Source organism: Megachile rotundata, chromosome 2 (genome assembly GCF_050947335.1).
Source record: "Megachile rotundata isolate GNS110a chromosome 2, iyMegRotu1, whole genome shotgun sequence".
Classification (NCBI taxonomy): domain Eukaryota; kingdom Metazoa; phylum Arthropoda; class Insecta; order Hymenoptera; family Megachilidae; genus Megachile; species Megachile rotundata.
The window spans coordinates 12,272,013-12,290,435 of NC_134984.1; the positions used below are offsets into that span (position 1 = coordinate 12,272,013).

Consider the following 18,423-nt stretch of genomic DNA (forward strand, 5'->3'; position numbering starts at 1 on the left):
TTAAGTTTCACAACTTAGTGTTATGTCATTTCCAAATGTAACGGATCCGTTGCTATCCAGGGCAACTTTTGCCGGTAATTAGAAATACGAACAGAATTTAATTTCGCAATCCCGTATTCGTGCTTACGATATTACGCTACAGCAGCCTCGCATTCTCGTGGACGTGATTTCGGATTGTGGTTCTGTAATTGCTTCGTGCGGTATGCCGTTGCGAATGAGGAGTATTTAATTTGCCTGAGGTCTACTGACCTTTATTAATCACAGGAAATACAGTTACATTTTGAAAACACAATTGCACCGTGTGAATGCAAGCTTTTTGTAACTGATGAGCAATCTAGTAAAAAGTATGCGGTATTCATCTCAACTTACAATGAATTTATTGTTCATTACAAAAGGTCAATACTTACCTTTGAAGAAAATCATCGCAGTAACCTATAAAATCGCGTATATACATCGCATAAAGAGGCAATCTCCGATACGAATGAAAGGCATGTTTTCTTATAAGCGCAACATCTTACAAGATGGATGAATATTAGGCTAAGCTAGTTTGAAAGGTGTTTCTCAGAAAATTTTATTGATTACCCAATTTGCACTACAGGGAGTCCCCGTTGCAACAGAAGCAATTCGAGAGAATCAGGAGAAAAGAATTTTAGGATCGTAAGGTGGGTACGTCGACCCTGCGGTGGCAAGGTCGCCATGGAAGGTCGGCCAAGAGAACGGTACCAGGATGTGTTCGTCCAAATGCTCGTTTTTCTCGTTCCTCGTGAACCATATTCGCCCAAGGTCGACCGTGATCCCGCTCGAGACCTCGCCTTTCCTCGATTTCGATTTTTCTCGACGACCTTCGACTCTGTACTTTCATTGTCGCCAGGAAGAGTTTGTACCGCGACATTATCTTCCCCCGTGTCCCTGAAATTTACTCCCAAGAAATTTATAGACAGTTAATCGATACGAATGTCACGATAAAAACACGAGTGCCGCACTGACAATTGAGGAGATTATAGATAAGTGCAGTTGTGCAGTTTATAGATAAATATACTGGGTGTTTCACAATTAGTGTAACTTTTGGAGAAGGGTGGTAGCTGAGGAGATTTTAAGCTTTTTCCTTTGCGAAAATGGAGTTTGAAGGTGCTTTTAATTATTAATGAAAAAAACACAAAATGGAGAACGTTAAAAGGTTAAGTTAAAGGATACTTGTAAGAACATTAAAGATGCAGCTACAATTGGTTAAAGCAAAAGATATAATTCTCGTGTTACATTTTACAATAAATGTTTGACAATAAAACTATATATGGCAAATAAACATCTCTGAATTTTTGAAATTCATCTTGTGTCCTGGAACACAATACTTATGTTAGGCTATCAGAAAAGTTTGTACTGATTTTATTATTGAGAAACTGCAACAGTAACAGTGTAATGCTCTTCTGAACATTCTTTGTGAATCACCCTGTACTTATAACTCATACGCACGTAACGCACGTGTCGAATTTTTTTGGGGATTCAACTAGAAACAGCACCGTTACACGAACGGTAACATAAGAGAAAAATTTACATACAAGAAGCCAGGATTGAACGTTATTCCGTAGACACACGTATTCTCACGTCGAAAGTACAAGAGGAATGGCGTAAGTCACGTTTCCAACAAATCAATTCGTCGTTCCAGCGGTGCCGCGGTCCCACGATGAAATTGTGCCAGAAAACCTTAAGGTGGGATAATCGAATCCACCGAGACAATAGCAGAGAGACCATTTTCAACGATAGAATATTATTTAGGTAACGAAGCGGTAACAAACGTCTCATACAGTATATGAACGATCAGATTTTTTGATTTTACCGACAAAATCCGAAAGCGAAGATCAAAACACGAAACGGGAGCAGACAAAATGGAGGGGATGGTCGATTACGAAAATTTGTCGCCGGTATCTCGTTTCCTCCTTTCGCCTCGTCTCGAGGCGCCTTTTTTCTTACCAACTGTTTCAGTGTCTCGACTCGATGACTACGTACAGCAAGGTCGGCCAAAAATCCGGTTATGTACACTCGATTGCATAATCTGCCGTTTCGTGTACCGTTCGCGTTCCAGCACGCGACGATATGAGCATGTACGATAATTCACCGTGCAGTGAGCTCTCACATACTCTCTGTTTTGTTTGTTTTACCTATTAACGTTTTCACTGTCGCGATAGTGCTGATACAAAGCACGATGTGGATCGTGAGACTGCGAGATTTTATTTTCATTTAGAATGTCAGACCTGCAAAATGTTTTTTTATCCTTATTTTTATTTTTACGCATTTTGTTGTTTCAGTATTAAAATATTATAATATTAAGGTTGTGGATTTTACGCATTTTATTGTTTCAATATTAAAATATTGCAATATTAAGGTTGTGCATTTTACGCATTTTATTGTTTCAATATTACAATATTGTAATATTAATGTTTTTTATATCAAAAGTTATTTCTATAAAGTATTTGGAATTAAAAGAAATATTTTTGCTTGCAGGATGCCAAAGGAACATCCCCAGAAGCGCCAGGGCGAGTAGAAACGAGGCGGCCTTGGAGTTCGAGTGCCCCGAAGAGTTCGGTTACTACCCTCATCCGCGTGATTGCACTCAATATTATGTCTGCGTATTCGGAGGTGCTCTTCTCGAGTCTTGCACAGGAGGATTGATGTACAGGTAACAATCGCAATTGTGTCGGTGATTTTCTCTTGGACCTAACCATCTACACAATTCTTGCTTTTCGTATCAGTTGATCAAATGGAAACTTGACGAGTTCTGTCTACATGGTGTTCCAATTATCATATAACAAGATATTATAAAAAATTCCTCCTCAAAAATTCTTACTCTTCTTCTGGATCTTTTACTGTAATATATACATGGTGTTTCAATGACCATCATGTAACAAGATATCATGAAAAATTCCTCCCCAAAAATTCCCACCCTCAGTCTTCTGGATCTTCTTCTATGAAAAATTCCTCCCCAAAAATTCCTACCCTTACACTTCTGGATTTTCTTTTATGAAAAATTCCTCCCCAAAAATTCCTACCCTTACTCTTCTGGATTTTCTTCTATATGTATACATGGTTTTTCGATCAATAATCGTCTAACAAGATATCATAAAAAATTCCTTCCCAAAATTCCGAAAAATCTTACCTTTCTTACCTCAAAAAAAGTAAATAATAAAATTAATTTACAGTCCTAAAAATCCCCCAAAATATTAAACTACATCTATGAAACTCTTAAAGATAATTTGAGCAACGTTTCAAAAAGGGTTGGAATTCTAATGTATCGACCAGCACAAATAGTTGGATGATCAAAGCGATCTTTTCGTAATCATAATTGCTGTCGCGAAACGTAGATAATTGATCGAAAAGGACAGGTGCACGTGCAAAGTACAAAGCGAACCGTAAATTCTCTCAAACCCGTTCGACAAATATGGACGGAAATTAGTAGCACGTTGAATTGAAACGCGAGCGAATAATACAAGGCGTCTAATCAAAAGCGAAATCGCGGCAGGGTATTGTCGTCCAGATATAGACAGCCATAATGGATGTATTCTCCAGTGTTCGCGGGGCAAATTACAAGATTCCACGGAGATTTCTATTTCTTGTTCCCTCGCATATTCCTGCTAAACCGTTGCAACTTTTATGAGACACTGTGTCGAATAAAACATAAACGCCATTTTGGTGTCGCGAATTTTATGCGGAATAATGTAAAAAATTTCGTAAGATTTATGGAATGAAACTTGAATTTATTTTTAGCGATCAGAAAAAAAGGACATCCTGTATCGCCATGGAATTTCAAACAAGTCTCGATTTTGCAGAAACCTGTTTCCCTATTGAAGCACTAAAAAAGTCAAAAACCCTAACAATGCGTTCACAGTGGGCGAACAGGATAGAATTCGAAGTTTACAGCGTAATTTACGAGAAGATCAAAAGCCTTTTCAGATCGCTTTTATCACTGACGATTCCGAAACCTTGAAACGTTGCAGAAATATCTGGCGGATTTAGGTGTCGGGGGCGTCGTAACGCGCGATTACGATACTGCTACACTTTCGATCTGGATTAACGAGGTAAAAGGGGGTCGTAGCCGTGCTCGTGTAACCCTGGAGAAAAAAATACCTGCCACACCTCTCTCTCTTTCTCTCTCTGTGCACGACAGTGCGTACAAACGAGTTCGTTGTAAAACCGGCCCTCGATGACCGGTAACACCGAGTGTCCAATTAAGGACGCTCGTGAACTTACCTGAAACACGATTCTGAATTCCAAACACCCAATTTTCCAATCCCAGTAAATTGCTCTTTGAAAATCGTTCCATAACGAATCTAATCCTTCTAACGAATCGGACCGTTACTCGAAACGATCTGGATTTTGCTAAGGTATCATATCGCTTGATTACGGCATCTCCGATGTAATCACGACGATATCGGCAATAAATACAAATATTATGAGACCCGTTTTCTTCTTGGCAGTCATGAGTTGCAGACGTGCGATTGGCCACGTAATGTGGGCTGTGCCGAAGGTGGATCTCCCGGTAAGGAAAACGAAGAAGATCCGCTGCTGGAAAGGTGAGTGTTACGTGTCATTCGTAAGCAATTTGCTGTACAGTGTAGGCATTTACGAACATAGTGTATGTAGCAAGTTGAAGATTTTCAATTTTTACAGACATAACATTTACAAATTTAGTCGAACAGAGAATCAAAGGATATTATAAAGAAAATTATTATGAAAGTTCCAGGAATAGGGTTTGGAATATCTTGAAAGGACTTAGAGCCTGAAGTTTACTTTTAAACTTATAATTTTTACTTTAAAATTTTCTTGTGAACATACTTGCAATTTTTACTGTAAAATTTTGTTCTAAATATTCTTGCAGTGGTTATTATATTGTTACTGCAATTGTAAAATTGTCTTGTGCATGTAATTTTTGCTATAAAATTTTGTTGTAAACATTCTTGCAACTTTTGCTGCAATATTTTCTTGTGAACATACTTGCAATTTTTACTGTAAAATTCTCTTGTAAAAATTCTTGCAGTGGTTACTATATTGTTACTGCAATTGTAAAATTGTTTTATGCTAGTAATTTTTGCTACAAAATTTTTTTGTTAACATTCTTGCAATTTTTGCTGCAAAATTTTCTTGTAAACATGCTTGTAATTTTTGCTACAAAACATGTTTATAAACTTGCAATGTTTACTATAAAATTTTCTTCTGACAGTATTACAAATGTCTCGCATAAAAAATTAAAATTGTAACAGAAACTCGAAGGCCGTATTTCAAGAACTCTTTCAATTTGCCTGTCTCGTGTGAGTAATCGTTAAATTCGACCCACTCCACAAAGAAAAATAACGAAATGGTCCATCAAGGTGGTCCAGTTAATTGCCCGTTCTCCAAGCGTCTATCCGAAAGGATTAAACGGAAACGCGGCGAATTTGTTGTATAACGTAGCCTACGATTGAATCCACTCTCCCACTCTCTCTTTCATTTCTTTCGAGTTATATTCAGCAGCTGCTCCCTTGTGTAAGAAGTTAAGCAACGAACGGTCGTTGCTGGTCGCTCATTAACGTATTGTACGCGAACATAATCGGGGGAAAGAAGTTGTTTCTCAACATCGGTTCCTTAACGTCTTGTACGATGTCCTTGCCATTACCGGCAACGTGTTTTCACGGAACTAGTTTACCGCGAGATCGATCGTGTCTGTCAACGAATTCGTCCTCTCGATCTGATCCGGCTTCCAAAAACGATACGGTCTTGTTTTATTCAAATAAACGAAGTATGCCTTCCGGGTTCGATTAATTACTGTTATGTAAGGGTCTGCGTAAAAATTCTGGAAGGTTTGAAGAATTTTTCAAATTTTGTTATGTTTTTGTTCACTTTGGTATTTGATATATTTGAGGTTAAATGAATTTATTGGTACATGAGGTCTTACGTATGTGTGGTATACATACATGTGTGATGCATACATATGAAGATGTATATGTGTTATACATACATGTGTTACACATACTTATGTTACACGTGCATATGTTACACATACGTATGTATACATTTATGTGTTATGTGTACATGTGTTACACATACTTATGTTACACGTGCATATGTTACACATACGTATGTATACAATATATGTGTTATATCTACATGTGTTATACCTACATGTGTTGTACCTACATGTGTTGTACCTACATGTGTTGTACCTACATGTGTTATACCTACATGTGTTGTACCTACATGTGTTATACCTACATGTGTTGTACCTACATGTGTTATATCTACATGTGTTATACATACATGTGTTGTACCTACATGTGTTATATCTACATGTGTTGTACCTACATGTGTTGTACCTACATGTGTTGTACCTACATGTGTTATATCTACATGCGTTGTACCTACATGTGTTATACCTACATGTGTTGTACCTACATGTGTTATATCTACATGCGTTGTACCTACATGTGTTATACCTACACATGTACATATCTGTCATACACATATATCATGATCCTGATTTCAAATTTTCGTATCAACGTATTTGGAAATCCGCAAGATTGAAAAATTCTCGACCCACCCAATTAAGACATCGAAATAACACACCGAATCCCAGAAAGCCGCAACAGCTTGCGAAACCCATGGGTTTGAAAAGGTCGACGAAACGACCCATAACACGCGGAAACCCGCAATTAATGTATTGCAATCGTGAAATTGCCCAGGTCAGCAAAGATAGAGACCCTGCAAGAGCAACAGCAACGATCGCAACCCATACGTGAGCAACAGCAGCAGCAATTGCAGCGCGAACAGCATCAACTGCAACGAGAACAGCAGCAGCAGCAGAGACGCGAGCAACAACAGCAGCAACGTCCTATTCAGAGACAACCGATAGCGACGACTACTCAGATTCCTGTGCCACAGATTACGGAGAAACCTATTCGACAGAGACAGCAGGCTAGAAATTATCACGAAGACGAATATGAGCCTGCGACGGAAATCGAAAGTGATAGACAGCAACGTGTTTATAGGGGTCAACCATCTACCATTGGTCAAGTGCAGCGGGACAGGGATGGCCTTCGTAGAAACGTGATTTCGGTGAGCTTTTAATTGTGGGAGTTTCTTTGATACATACTTGGTAGTAAATTAATGGTATTAAATATTTTTTTGTCTTGTTGTTTTATTAATTTTTTTAAATAGGTGGATTTTGAGCAACAAAATTAACTAATATGGAGTAGCTCGTTTTTATATTGGTAACTTAAAATTAATTTTAGATACTTTATTGTTTGTGCTTTTTTAATATTTCAAACAGCAATATTTATTTATATATTAATTAAGATGGAGTAACTCTTTTTGACGTTGATAATTTAAAATTAATTTTAGATACTTTATTGTATGTGCTTTTTTAATATTTTAGATAGCAATATTTCTTTATGTATTATTATTTTTATAGTGACAATTTAAAACTAATTTTAGATACTTTTCTATGTAGTGTTTTTAAAATTTTAAACAGTAGTATTATTTTTTAATATTATTTTCTACATTGATAACTTAAAATTAATTTTAAATACCATTCTTTTATGTCGATTATTTAAAATTAATTGTGGATACTTTTCTACCTATGTTTATTAAAATTTCAAACAGCAACATGTCTTTAGATATCATTTCTTCACATTGATAATTTAAAATTAATTTTAAGTACCTTCTTTTACGTTGATTATTTAAAATAAATTTTAGATACTTTTTTATTCATGCATTTCAAACTTCAAACAGTAATATTTCTTCAAATAATTATTTCTGCACAATATTTAAGTAGTTTCATAATTTAATACAAATGTGGCTTCAAATTTTAAATATATTTTCATGCAGTATGTTCTGTTTGATTGCATAATTAGAATCTATTAAACTCAATCATTATATAAATTAATTAATCCAATATCGGTTACAGGAGAGAGAGAAGGAGAGCTTGGTCAGCACGCGTGCCCAAACGGAAGCCCATTACAGGTACGTAAAATCAACTTCGAAATCAGACCTATCCTACCACCGAACTTTTTCTTCGATTTCTCTTTCGCTTTTGGACCTCTTTAATTCGCTAGGATGACTGTTTCGCATTTACGTAACGTTAAACGCGTTAAATCATCATTTTCGCATGCGTTCAATCACCTGAATCATCTGTGAAAATCCTTAATTGATCCTTGTTAGCATTTTTTAGCGAAAACAAAATTGCGAAGTGAAATCGTTTTGCACGGTGTTAATGTGCTTCTTATTATGTTAGCTTCACTTTTAGAAGTTTAGTCTTCAGAAGTTAATATCTTCGGAAAAGCACTTTGTTAACTTTATATACATAATGTAGTCACATAGTATATTACACTTTTTGAAGAACGATGAATTTAAAATACTTTAAATGTTAAACGTTGTTACAGGGAGTTAGATATTTGACCTTTTCAGGGATGATTTTTATAGACTTACAAAGAGAAAACGATTTAATTAATGTTAAATAAATAAACAAATTTTAGGATTATTAATAATCTACAAAGAAGGGAAAGTAATTTCTTTAGTCGCAGCCATTAGTTCATTAAGGATACACATATGTCAAAAAGTTTGGGTGTACACATATGTCAAAAAATTTGAGCATATACATATGTCAAAAAAATTGAGTATACACATACATCAACAAGTTTGAACATACACATACATCAAAAAGATTGAATATACACATGCATCAAAAAGATTGAGTATACACATATGTAACAAAATTTGAACTTACACATATGTCAAAAAGTTTGAGTATACACATACATCGAAAAGTTTGAACATACACATACATCAAAATGTTTAAGCATACACATATGTCAAAAAGTTTGAATATACACATATGTCAAAAAGATTGTATATGCACATACATCAAAAAGTTTGAACATACACATACGTCAAAAAGTTTAAACACACACATATGCCAAAAAGTTTGAACACACACATATGCCAAAAAGTTTGAACACACACATATGCCAAAAAGATTGAACATACACATATGTCTAAAAGTTTGAGTATACACATATGTCGAAAAGTTACATCACACACACATGTCACAAGATTTGAGTACATAAGGCAATATCCTTGAATCGGTTATTAGCGCGATTACGAGTATTCTATGAAACAGGACGCAAGTACCATCCTCCGAGTCACCTCGAGTAGCCAAGATCCTGGCATCCACCGCCGCTCCGGTGATCTCAAAGTCCTATTACAACGATCCCGACCAGAGTTACCCATATTACACGATCTACGACGACGACGTGTCCATTTACAAAGACGATGGTAAGTAACTTATTAACTTATTGCCCCATAAAGCCTTCTCTAAAAGACTTCACGATAGTCGCTAAGGAAGATTCAGCCTTTGATGGCCGCAGTCACGTGTTCTGCGTTCTTACGTCATTATTCCACGCTTATCTGATGTCAATTACACATTGGCAATTAGTCATCTTCCATTAATCGAACCTCTCGTATAAATCTTGCGGCAAAAAACTTTTATAGCAAAGAACGTAGAATAGTAAAAGATTCGAAACGTGCGGTGATCAAAGTGCTCATCAGGATCGAGTAATCGATTTGCCGCGATTCCCCGGTTAGATTACAATCAGTACACCGTGAACCAATCGGTGCCCGTTCAATCGAGCGTCAAGATCAGCGACGTGAACACGAAGCAGTATCAAAAGCCGAAGAAGGTCGCGGTGAACGAGGCGGATAAGTACAATCTGAATCAGGACGTCACGGTGCAGGACTATGATATCTACGAGAATCAGGTAGAACGAAAGTTTCACCGAAGATGCCAATTTTTAACGAACACTATCAATATCCATTTTTCTGTTCTATCGAACACAGGCTCAGCTCAACAAGAACAAGTTCCGCATTAACGATGGACAGTCGTACAGGTGAGATATTCTTTTATCCAAACGGATGCTCCGAGAGGAGAAAGAGACCTTCGTTGTCTCCTCGACCGTAAAGCGACAAGAAAATTGCCGCTGTAATCGTTCCAATCATCGCCTCGGGCTTTCATCGATCGCTCTTTTAACTATTCTTGTACGTTACGTTTCCGAGAAGACTCGATATTAATTATAGCTTCATGAAATTTCATACTGTTTATATTAAACGGTTGTCGACCTGATGAAATCATGTAACAAGTTCAAGATCCTAGACACAAATGTATTAATTACAAGCTTGTTTTTGATTATTTATTTTATTGAGATTAGTTTATAGAAATATGGAGTTCTGCAATTTTTAAAAGTCTGTGAGAGTGCAAAATGATAAAAATAATACAGGTAGAATTTGATAATTGGAGAATTCAGGAACTTCAGGGGTGCAGAAAATTACATTTAACCATACTATAATTTGATAAAGTATAACAAGCTTTGTATAAGGAGAAGTTGGGATTATTTTACACGTTGAAAATAGAAATCCAGAATTTTGCAAGTCTACACACAAGATAATGAAAATTCGACGATTAGAAAAATCAGGAATTTAGAGATTGGGGTTGCAGAAAATTGCATTTAACCTTACTATAATTTGATAAAGTATAACAAGCTTTATATAAGGAGAAGTTGGGATTATTTTACGCGTTGAAAATAGAAACCTAGAATTTTGCAAGTCTACATACAAAATAATGAAAATTCGACGATTAGAAAAATCAGGAATTTAGAGATAGGGGTTGCAGAAAATTGCATTTAACCTTACCATAATTTGCTAAAGTATAACAAGTTGTATATAAGGGGCAGTTGGGATTATTTTACCCATTGAAAATAGAAACCTAGAATTTTGCAAGTTTACACACAAGATAATGAAAATTCGACGATTAGAAAAATCAGGAATTTAGAAATTACAGGAAATCGAATCATACTGTAATTTGATAAATAACGTGTTCATAGACCGAACGTTCTCAGCCACCCTGTGGTCCACGTGACGACACCAAACGCCATCGTGGACACGTTTATACCGTTGACGACGACCACTCAGACTCCGATCACCACCAGCAGGTCTTACACGGTCAATGCACCCAGGTACAGTATCCACATACGCGACAGCGGTGATTGTCGTCGGTCAGTTTTTTCAAATTACGCAACCAACTAGCCAAGAAACGGAGTCGCGAAGGATCGCCACGCGGCTACCGTGCTTTGATCGATATTATTCGAGCGGATCGATTTGTACGGACAGGGAATGCGACTTTATTTCACGCTTTCTTCGAACGCGTTCAAACGCATGAATTCCCCTTCTATCTGCGGCACGCGTCTCTATAGAGTGTCTCTTTTCATTTGTCACTGTTGCTACTTTTAGACGTTGAAGTTATTAATAGAAAACTTGATTTTAAGATATTTGGGAGAATTTGAAAATTTGTGGATTTGGTGATTCGGGGATTTTTGGGGATTATTTTGAAATTTGGAGAATTTTGTGAATTTCGGGAATTTGGGGAATTTGGGGAATTTGGGGAATTTGGGGAAATTGGGGGATTTTGAGAATTTGGGGAATTTTAGGAATTTGGAGAATTTCAGGTATTTTAGAAATTTGTGGAATTTTGGGAACTTTGGGAATTTGAGGAATTTTAGGGAAATTTTGAGATTTGGGAATTTTGGGATTTGGGAATTTTAAGATTTGGGAATTTGGGGATTCGGGAATTTTGGGATTTGGGAATTTTAAGACTTAAGAATTTTGGAATTCGGGAATTTTGAGATTTGGGAATTTGGGGATTCGGGAATTTTGGGATTTGGGAATTTTGAGATTTGAGAATTTTGGGATTTGGGAATTTTGGGATTTGGGAATTTTGGGACTTAAGAATTTTGGGATTCGGGAATTTTGGGATTCGGGAATTTTGGGATTCGGGAATTTTGGGATTCGGGAATTTTGGGATTCGGGAATATTGGGATTCGGGAATTTTGGGACTTGGGAATTTTGGAATTCGGGTATTTGGGAATTATGAAATTTTGGAAATAAGGGAATTGGAAATAAGGGAATTGGGAATTTAGAAATTTGGAAATTTGGAAATTTGGAAATTTGAAAATTTAAGGATTTATAAATTTAGTAATCTTAAAATCTACATCTCTGGAAAACCTAATAATTTTAGAATCTGCATATTTGAATCTAAAAAAATATAAAAATTTAGCTATTCAATAATCCAACTATTTAAAAAGTCCTCCAAATATTCAATATCCCATAACTAAAAAATGAATTACTCCGAAAGTAAATGGACATTACAATAATGAAACGTAGGAAAGTGAAATGTTGTGGTTTATTAGAAATGCAAGCAAGCGAGCGCATCTAGTGATAAATTAGTAATGACACCTTGTAGAAAAGCAGCTGTTCGGTCAGCTGTGGACCAGGTTTCACGTCTGCAATTGAAAATCGTTACGCTGTTGCTCGTCTCGATGTTCGCGGAGAAGATTAACGCGTTCCCTGTCGCGTGACATTTAAAGATTGTACCAAACATTTGCTACCTAAGTTCAAAAGCCACGTCGTAAACCTTCATTACAAGAGAGTCGCGATTATACTATTTATTATCATTCCTTGCAATTTTATGGTAAAACTTATTGGAAATCTTGAATTTTTCTTGAATGTCTTGTTTGATTCTTAGATAACTTGAGCTGAGTTAATCACTAATTAACAAGGCTTGAAAATCGTTTATTTTTATCGTCATCTAATGCTGTTACAGAAGATATAGTAGCTATTTCAACTTATGGACATTAAATCTTGCTACTTTAACTAAGACTTTATTTTACTTTTGAAAATATTCTAAGATTTCATTATTTTCTATTTTTATTATTTAATGCTGTTGCAGAAGATGTAGTAACTATTTTAATTTATTCATAATAATTCTTGCTACCTCAACTACTACTTTATTTTAATCTTGTAAAGATTTGAAGATTCGATTATTTTATATTTTTATTATTTAATGCTGTTGCAGAAGGGGTAGTAACCATTTCAACTTATTTATATATTAATTCTTGCTACCTCCACTAATACTTTATTTTATTTTTGCAAATATTCAAAGATTTGATTATCTTCTATTTTTATTATTTAATACTGTTGTAGAAAATGTAGCAACAATTTTAACTTATTTATATTAATTCTTGTTACTCAAAATTAATACCTTATTTCACTTTTACAAACATTCAGAAATTTGAATATTTTTCATTCTTAACCTAATACAGTTACCCCAGATATACTAACCTAACTATTCCAATTTATTCATACTAATTCTTGCTACCCAAAATTAATACCTTATTTGACTTTTACAAACATTTGCTATTAGTTACTGCATTTAATTATTCAACTTATATATTTATAATTTTACAAACATTTGCTATCATTATTAATAGTTACTGTATTTAATTATCTAACTTATATATTTATATATTTAATGTCATCAAGCCATTTCTTTCATGAGACCATTCTTCCCATCTTCACTCTAAAAGAACATTGAACCCATCCTATTCATAAGACACATTACATAAAGGACGTTCAAAGGTCCTTGACCCATGAACTCCGCACAATCTTCAAGAGATAGCTTTCCAGCTGACATCTCTGATCTTCATCCTCTTTGTTTGTCGACCTCTCAGTTTCCGCGTCGAAAGAGCAAATGGCCTTGCAAGCGTGTCCATCGACCAAGACCCGATTTCGCTGCTCTCCGTATTCCGTGAAACGTTCGCTTTCTCCAGCTCCGTTTAACATTTTCCTCCTTCGCTTTTTTCTGTTTTTCCTTCAATTGTTTTGCGTTTCTTTTGCAGCCGAGGACGTCCGCAACAGATTCACCGTGGCACTGCACCACCGTAAGTTCGCCACCTTTCTTTGATTCATTAAAATTCGCCACGAAATCGTATAAAGTATAAATCATACAATATTGCCTTGAAACAAGTAACAGTTCCGAGCTTCAAAATTAGCAAATTTCTATTTGATTCTTTGATTGAAGTCGGCCATTTTAAGAAGTTCGGATCCCACTTCTTTGATCGAAATCGGCCATTTTAAGAAGTTTGGATCCCTCTTCTTTCATCGAAGTCGGCCATTTTAAGAAGTTCGAATCCCACTTCTTTGATTGAAGTCGACCTCCGAGTGAGGGATCTCAAAATTAATAATTTTTACGGTTGACTGAAAAATTTATTGAAAAGTAGACAGAACTTATATATTATTTTCTCACTGTAACACATAGTGATTCAAAAACCAAAAGCAAGCTGAATAGCCTACCTTCGAAATAAGCTAGTCCCTGGTTGCTTATTTCGAGGCAATACTGTATTTCGTTTAACACCATTACTACTTAACCAGTCAAAATGACTGGTTTAGCAGTTCCTAAACTATACCACAAAATTTATTAACCGTTTGCACTCGTAGATAATTTGACTCTCTACAAACAGCAACTTTAAAACTTAGTTAAAAAGTTAAATGAATTCTTTTGAGGTTATTATTTTTCTACTAATAATTTCCATTATTCTTTGTTTCACTATGTTTATACATCACACGTGTCATATTAAAGAATCAGTTAAAAAATGCTTCTTTCAAATTGTTGTATTAAATAAAATGGCGACTGAGACTCACCTCTCGAGTGCAAAGGGTTAAGATGCTTTTATCAAAATGTGTGTTTTCATTTTTATCAGAATATGTACTACTACTATCAGAATATGTATTACTATATGTTAGTATATGTTTCATTCTTTATTTACCTACTATTCTACTTTATTTTCAACTTGAAAGTAAATGTGCATAAAATGTTGGTAGTTGTAGTGTAAATCGAAATTGTCACAGAGATTGCACTTTAATCAGTACGAGTTGTTTTGTCGAACGAGTCCCGTTAGAAAGTAGAACGGTTCCATTGATCTATTTGCATACGATTGGATGTCTAAAGACGTTACTGTATAATTTTCCTATTAATCGAGGGGAGATTACCGAGACCCTTCATTATGCGCTATCATCGTTCAACGCTGTAATGACAGCGTATGAAAGCGGCGAGGAAAGGTAGCGAAACGGGAAAGAAATGTTGGCACCATTAAGAGTGATGGAAATATTGATAAAAATGGGGTATTTGTGATTGGTGGATGGTGTTGTGTTTGGGATTCTATGTAGACTTTCTATTGAGGAGGAGAAGGTCGAGGATTGAGGTTAAGGAATTGGGGTGGAGGTATTTAGGAATGTGGGAATTTGGGGATTTAGGAATTTTGGAATTTTGGAATTTTGGAATTTGGAGATTTAGGTAGTGGGAATGTAGAAATTTGGGAATTTAGGTATTTGGGGATCTAGGTATTGGAAATTTTGGAATTTGGCAATCTTGGAATTTGGAAATTTGGGAATTTGGGAATTTGGGAATTTTGGAATTTGGAAATTTTGGAATTTGGGAATTTTGGAATTTGGGAATTTGGGAATTTGGGAATTTTGGAATTTTGGAATTTGGAAATTTTGGAATTTGGAAATTTTGGAATTTGGAAATTTTGGAATTTGGAAATTTTGGAATTTGGAAATTTTGGAATTTGGAAATTTTGGAACTTGGAAATTTTGGAATTTGGAAATTTTGGAATTTGGAAATTTGGAAATTTTGGAATTTGGAAATTTTGGAATTTGGAAATTTGGAAATTTGGAAATTTGGGAATTTGGGAATTTTGGAATTTGGAAATTTTGGAATTTGGAAATTTTGGAATTTGGAAATTTGAGAATTTGGGAATTTTGGAATTTGGAAATTTGGAAATTTGGAAATTTTGGAATTTGGGAATTTTGAGATTTGGAAATTTTAGGATTTGGGAATTTTGGAATATGGAAATTTTGGAATTTGGGAATTTTGGAATTTGGGAATTTTGGGATTTGGAAATTTTAGGATTTGGGAACTTTGGGATTTGGAAATCTTGGAATTTGGAAATTTTAGAATTTAGGGATTTAGGTACTTGATATCAATTTAGATATCAATAATGTATTATAGAAATTTAAGTATTGAGGGATTTGGGGATTCAGGTATTGGATATGTCTCTTTTCAACATTCTTGTAGTCACAAGAATTCTTGCAGTTACAATCAAACTAATTATACAGTAAATATATCGAACCGGTATCGTTTCTTCTTCAACATCTCAATCTTCCAGCAAGTTAGATACCATAAAACAGAACAACTACCAAAGAAACGAAAGAGATACATCAGTAAGAATAACGGGAAAAGTATCAGATGATATGACATTTAGAATTCAACGTTTCCTTCAAACGAGGACAAGTTCTTGCAACTTTATCTCTGCTAATTATACAATAACCTAATTACGCATGTAAATATACCAATTGAACCGGTATCTTCTCTTCTTCAACATTCAAATCTTCCAGCAAGTTGTAAGTAGGTAAACGAGTAACAAAAGCCACGTAACATTTAGACTAACGGTAAATGAATAAAAACAAAGTATCGAATGTAGACTTCCTTCAGACAAGAACAAGTTTCCATTTTTATTTCTACAATTTTTTCTCTGTTATCAAGTTAACACAATAATTAAACTAATTATACGTGCAAAGACATCAATTGGTCCCATTTTCTTGCACACAGAAAATTCCACTCTAAGTTATAAATAGATACCGTAAATAATAAAAATATCGTGAACAACAAAGACAGCATCGCTAGCTATGTTCCCATCAAATTACCGGCGTGCAATAGCCGTTAATTAACAATTAACACGGAAGTTCTATCGAAGTAAAGAACAAAGATAGGTGCCATCGAACCGTGCGTTGAAAGCGGATATCCGATGCGGTGGATCGTAAACCTCGAGAGCCACTGTGTCTCATTGTCCTCCGAGGTGAACGAACGTGGCTGCGTCGTAAACTTTATTACTCAATTTGTCCAACTTATAATTTGCTGAATACCTCACTTTGCAATATATTAATAACTCCATATGATAGACAAAGGATTCCAACTAGTGGAACGCAAGGGTTCCTCTAAAGTTAATTGCATTATTGGTTTTCAGGCGGTCGAGGCCAACCTTGAAACCCTCCACCGAAATTGTCTCGAAGGCTCAAGAGTTTGTGGACATCTACAGGTTTCCGCCGACGAGGCCAGCACCGATTTATCCGACACCGCAGGTTGATAAGCCGGCCGCCAAATGTCGCAGGGACGTGTGCTTGCTTCCGGATTGCAGCTGCGGTGGTTCAGACATCCCAGGTAGGATAATTATTTTTTTTTAAGATTTTCTATTTAATTGATTGATTAAAAATTGTGAGAACTTGTTCCTCTAAATGGCATTAATCGGTGGATACAAAACTTGTACTTCAATGCAACCATGTGCGTCGCGTGTGCGTCACATGTGCGTCATGTGTGATACACTCACAAGTCAAATGTGACTTCACTCAAATTTTGAATATTCTTTGACTTGAAGTTGAGCTTGAATACTTTGCAACTTGAAGTTGAATTTGAATATTCTTCAACTAGATCTAATCATAATTTACGTAAAGATCATTGAATACTCGTAACATTTTAATTTTCCTTGTTTGTTATAATATTATAGCTATGAACAGATTTGACAAAGAAATTGTACGGCAAGGGGTTAATTGTGCACAATTTCCTGAGAGATCCTATGGTGACCTTAAACTGAAATTAAAATATGACTTCAAATTTTTGACCACTTAAAAAATTTATGAAAGTGTACTTATGGCTCCAGAAACGTTTGAGCTAATTTTCACAAGTAACTTTTCCACAAATTTCCTTGAGTAAGGATATTAAAAATTTAGCAAACAATGCCATGATCGTACAATGATCTTAAATTAAAATTAAAGTACTATTTAAAATTTTTGACCATCTTAAAAATTAACGAAAGAGTACCTATATCTTCAGAAATATTTGAGCTAACTTTGAAGAATGCCTTCCTCCAAATTCCCCTATACAAGAGTACTTAAAATTAAACTCTAACAACCGATGCTATTTGGAGGAACATATGAAGATAAACACGAAAAAATATCGATATGGTAAAATCGATCGGAAACACGAGCTAAGATGACGCAAGCGTTCGTGGCGCGAATGTTAAGTTTAGTCGATCGGTTTAGTAGCCACTCGTGACTTTCTCTGGTTCTAACGTTACGCATTGCCGTGCGTACAATCCGCTGGAAAGTGAAACAGATCCGCTTAGCCGGTCGCCATTTCGCATACGTTGTTGCTCGAAATCGAAAGCTCCCTGCGCGTGAGTTGAATTCGAACGGTATCGAAGCGTTTAACGAACCTTAACGGGTTCGGGACCACGATGATAATATTCTTGGCGCGCTCGCGAACTGTAAGCGATTAAAACCCGGCGTCTGAAGATTGTGCAACTGCATACCGAGAGTAAATCATCCGGAAGAATATGTCGGAGTCGGGTGTCCATTGGCGTAACTGGGGACTAGGGTGTGTTTCATATCTATTCTCCAGAATTCTTTAAAGTTACTCTTCCAAGAATCAACCCCTTACATTTCTAAATACTCAAAATT

General features: G+C 35.7%; 1 protein-coding gene across 2 annotated transcripts in view; it reads left to right on the top strand.

Annotated features, from left to right (window-relative positions):
* Positions 1–18,423, top strand: part of Cda5 (Chitin deacetylase-like 5) — a 59,228-nt gene that overhangs the window by 34,148 nt on the left and 6,657 nt on the right. For both annotated transcript variants that reach the window (XM_012281276.2, XM_012281216.2), the window contains exons 2-11: positions 2,500–2,674; positions 4,470–4,565; positions 6,708–7,080; positions 7,931–7,986; positions 9,143–9,297; positions 9,607–9,779; positions 9,859–9,908; positions 10,899–11,030; positions 13,749–13,790; positions 16,935–17,128. In XM_012281276.2, the coding sequence (XP_012136666.1) occupies positions 2,500–2,674; positions 4,470–4,565; positions 6,708–7,080; positions 7,931–7,986; positions 9,143–9,297; positions 9,607–9,779; positions 9,859–9,908; positions 10,899–11,030; positions 13,749–13,790; positions 16,935–17,128 (1,446 nt within the window). The remainder of the gene's footprint in view (positions 1–2,499; positions 2,675–4,469; positions 4,566–6,707; positions 7,081–7,930; positions 7,987–9,142; positions 9,298–9,606; positions 9,780–9,858; positions 9,909–10,898; positions 11,031–13,748; positions 13,791–16,934; positions 17,129–18,423) is intronic.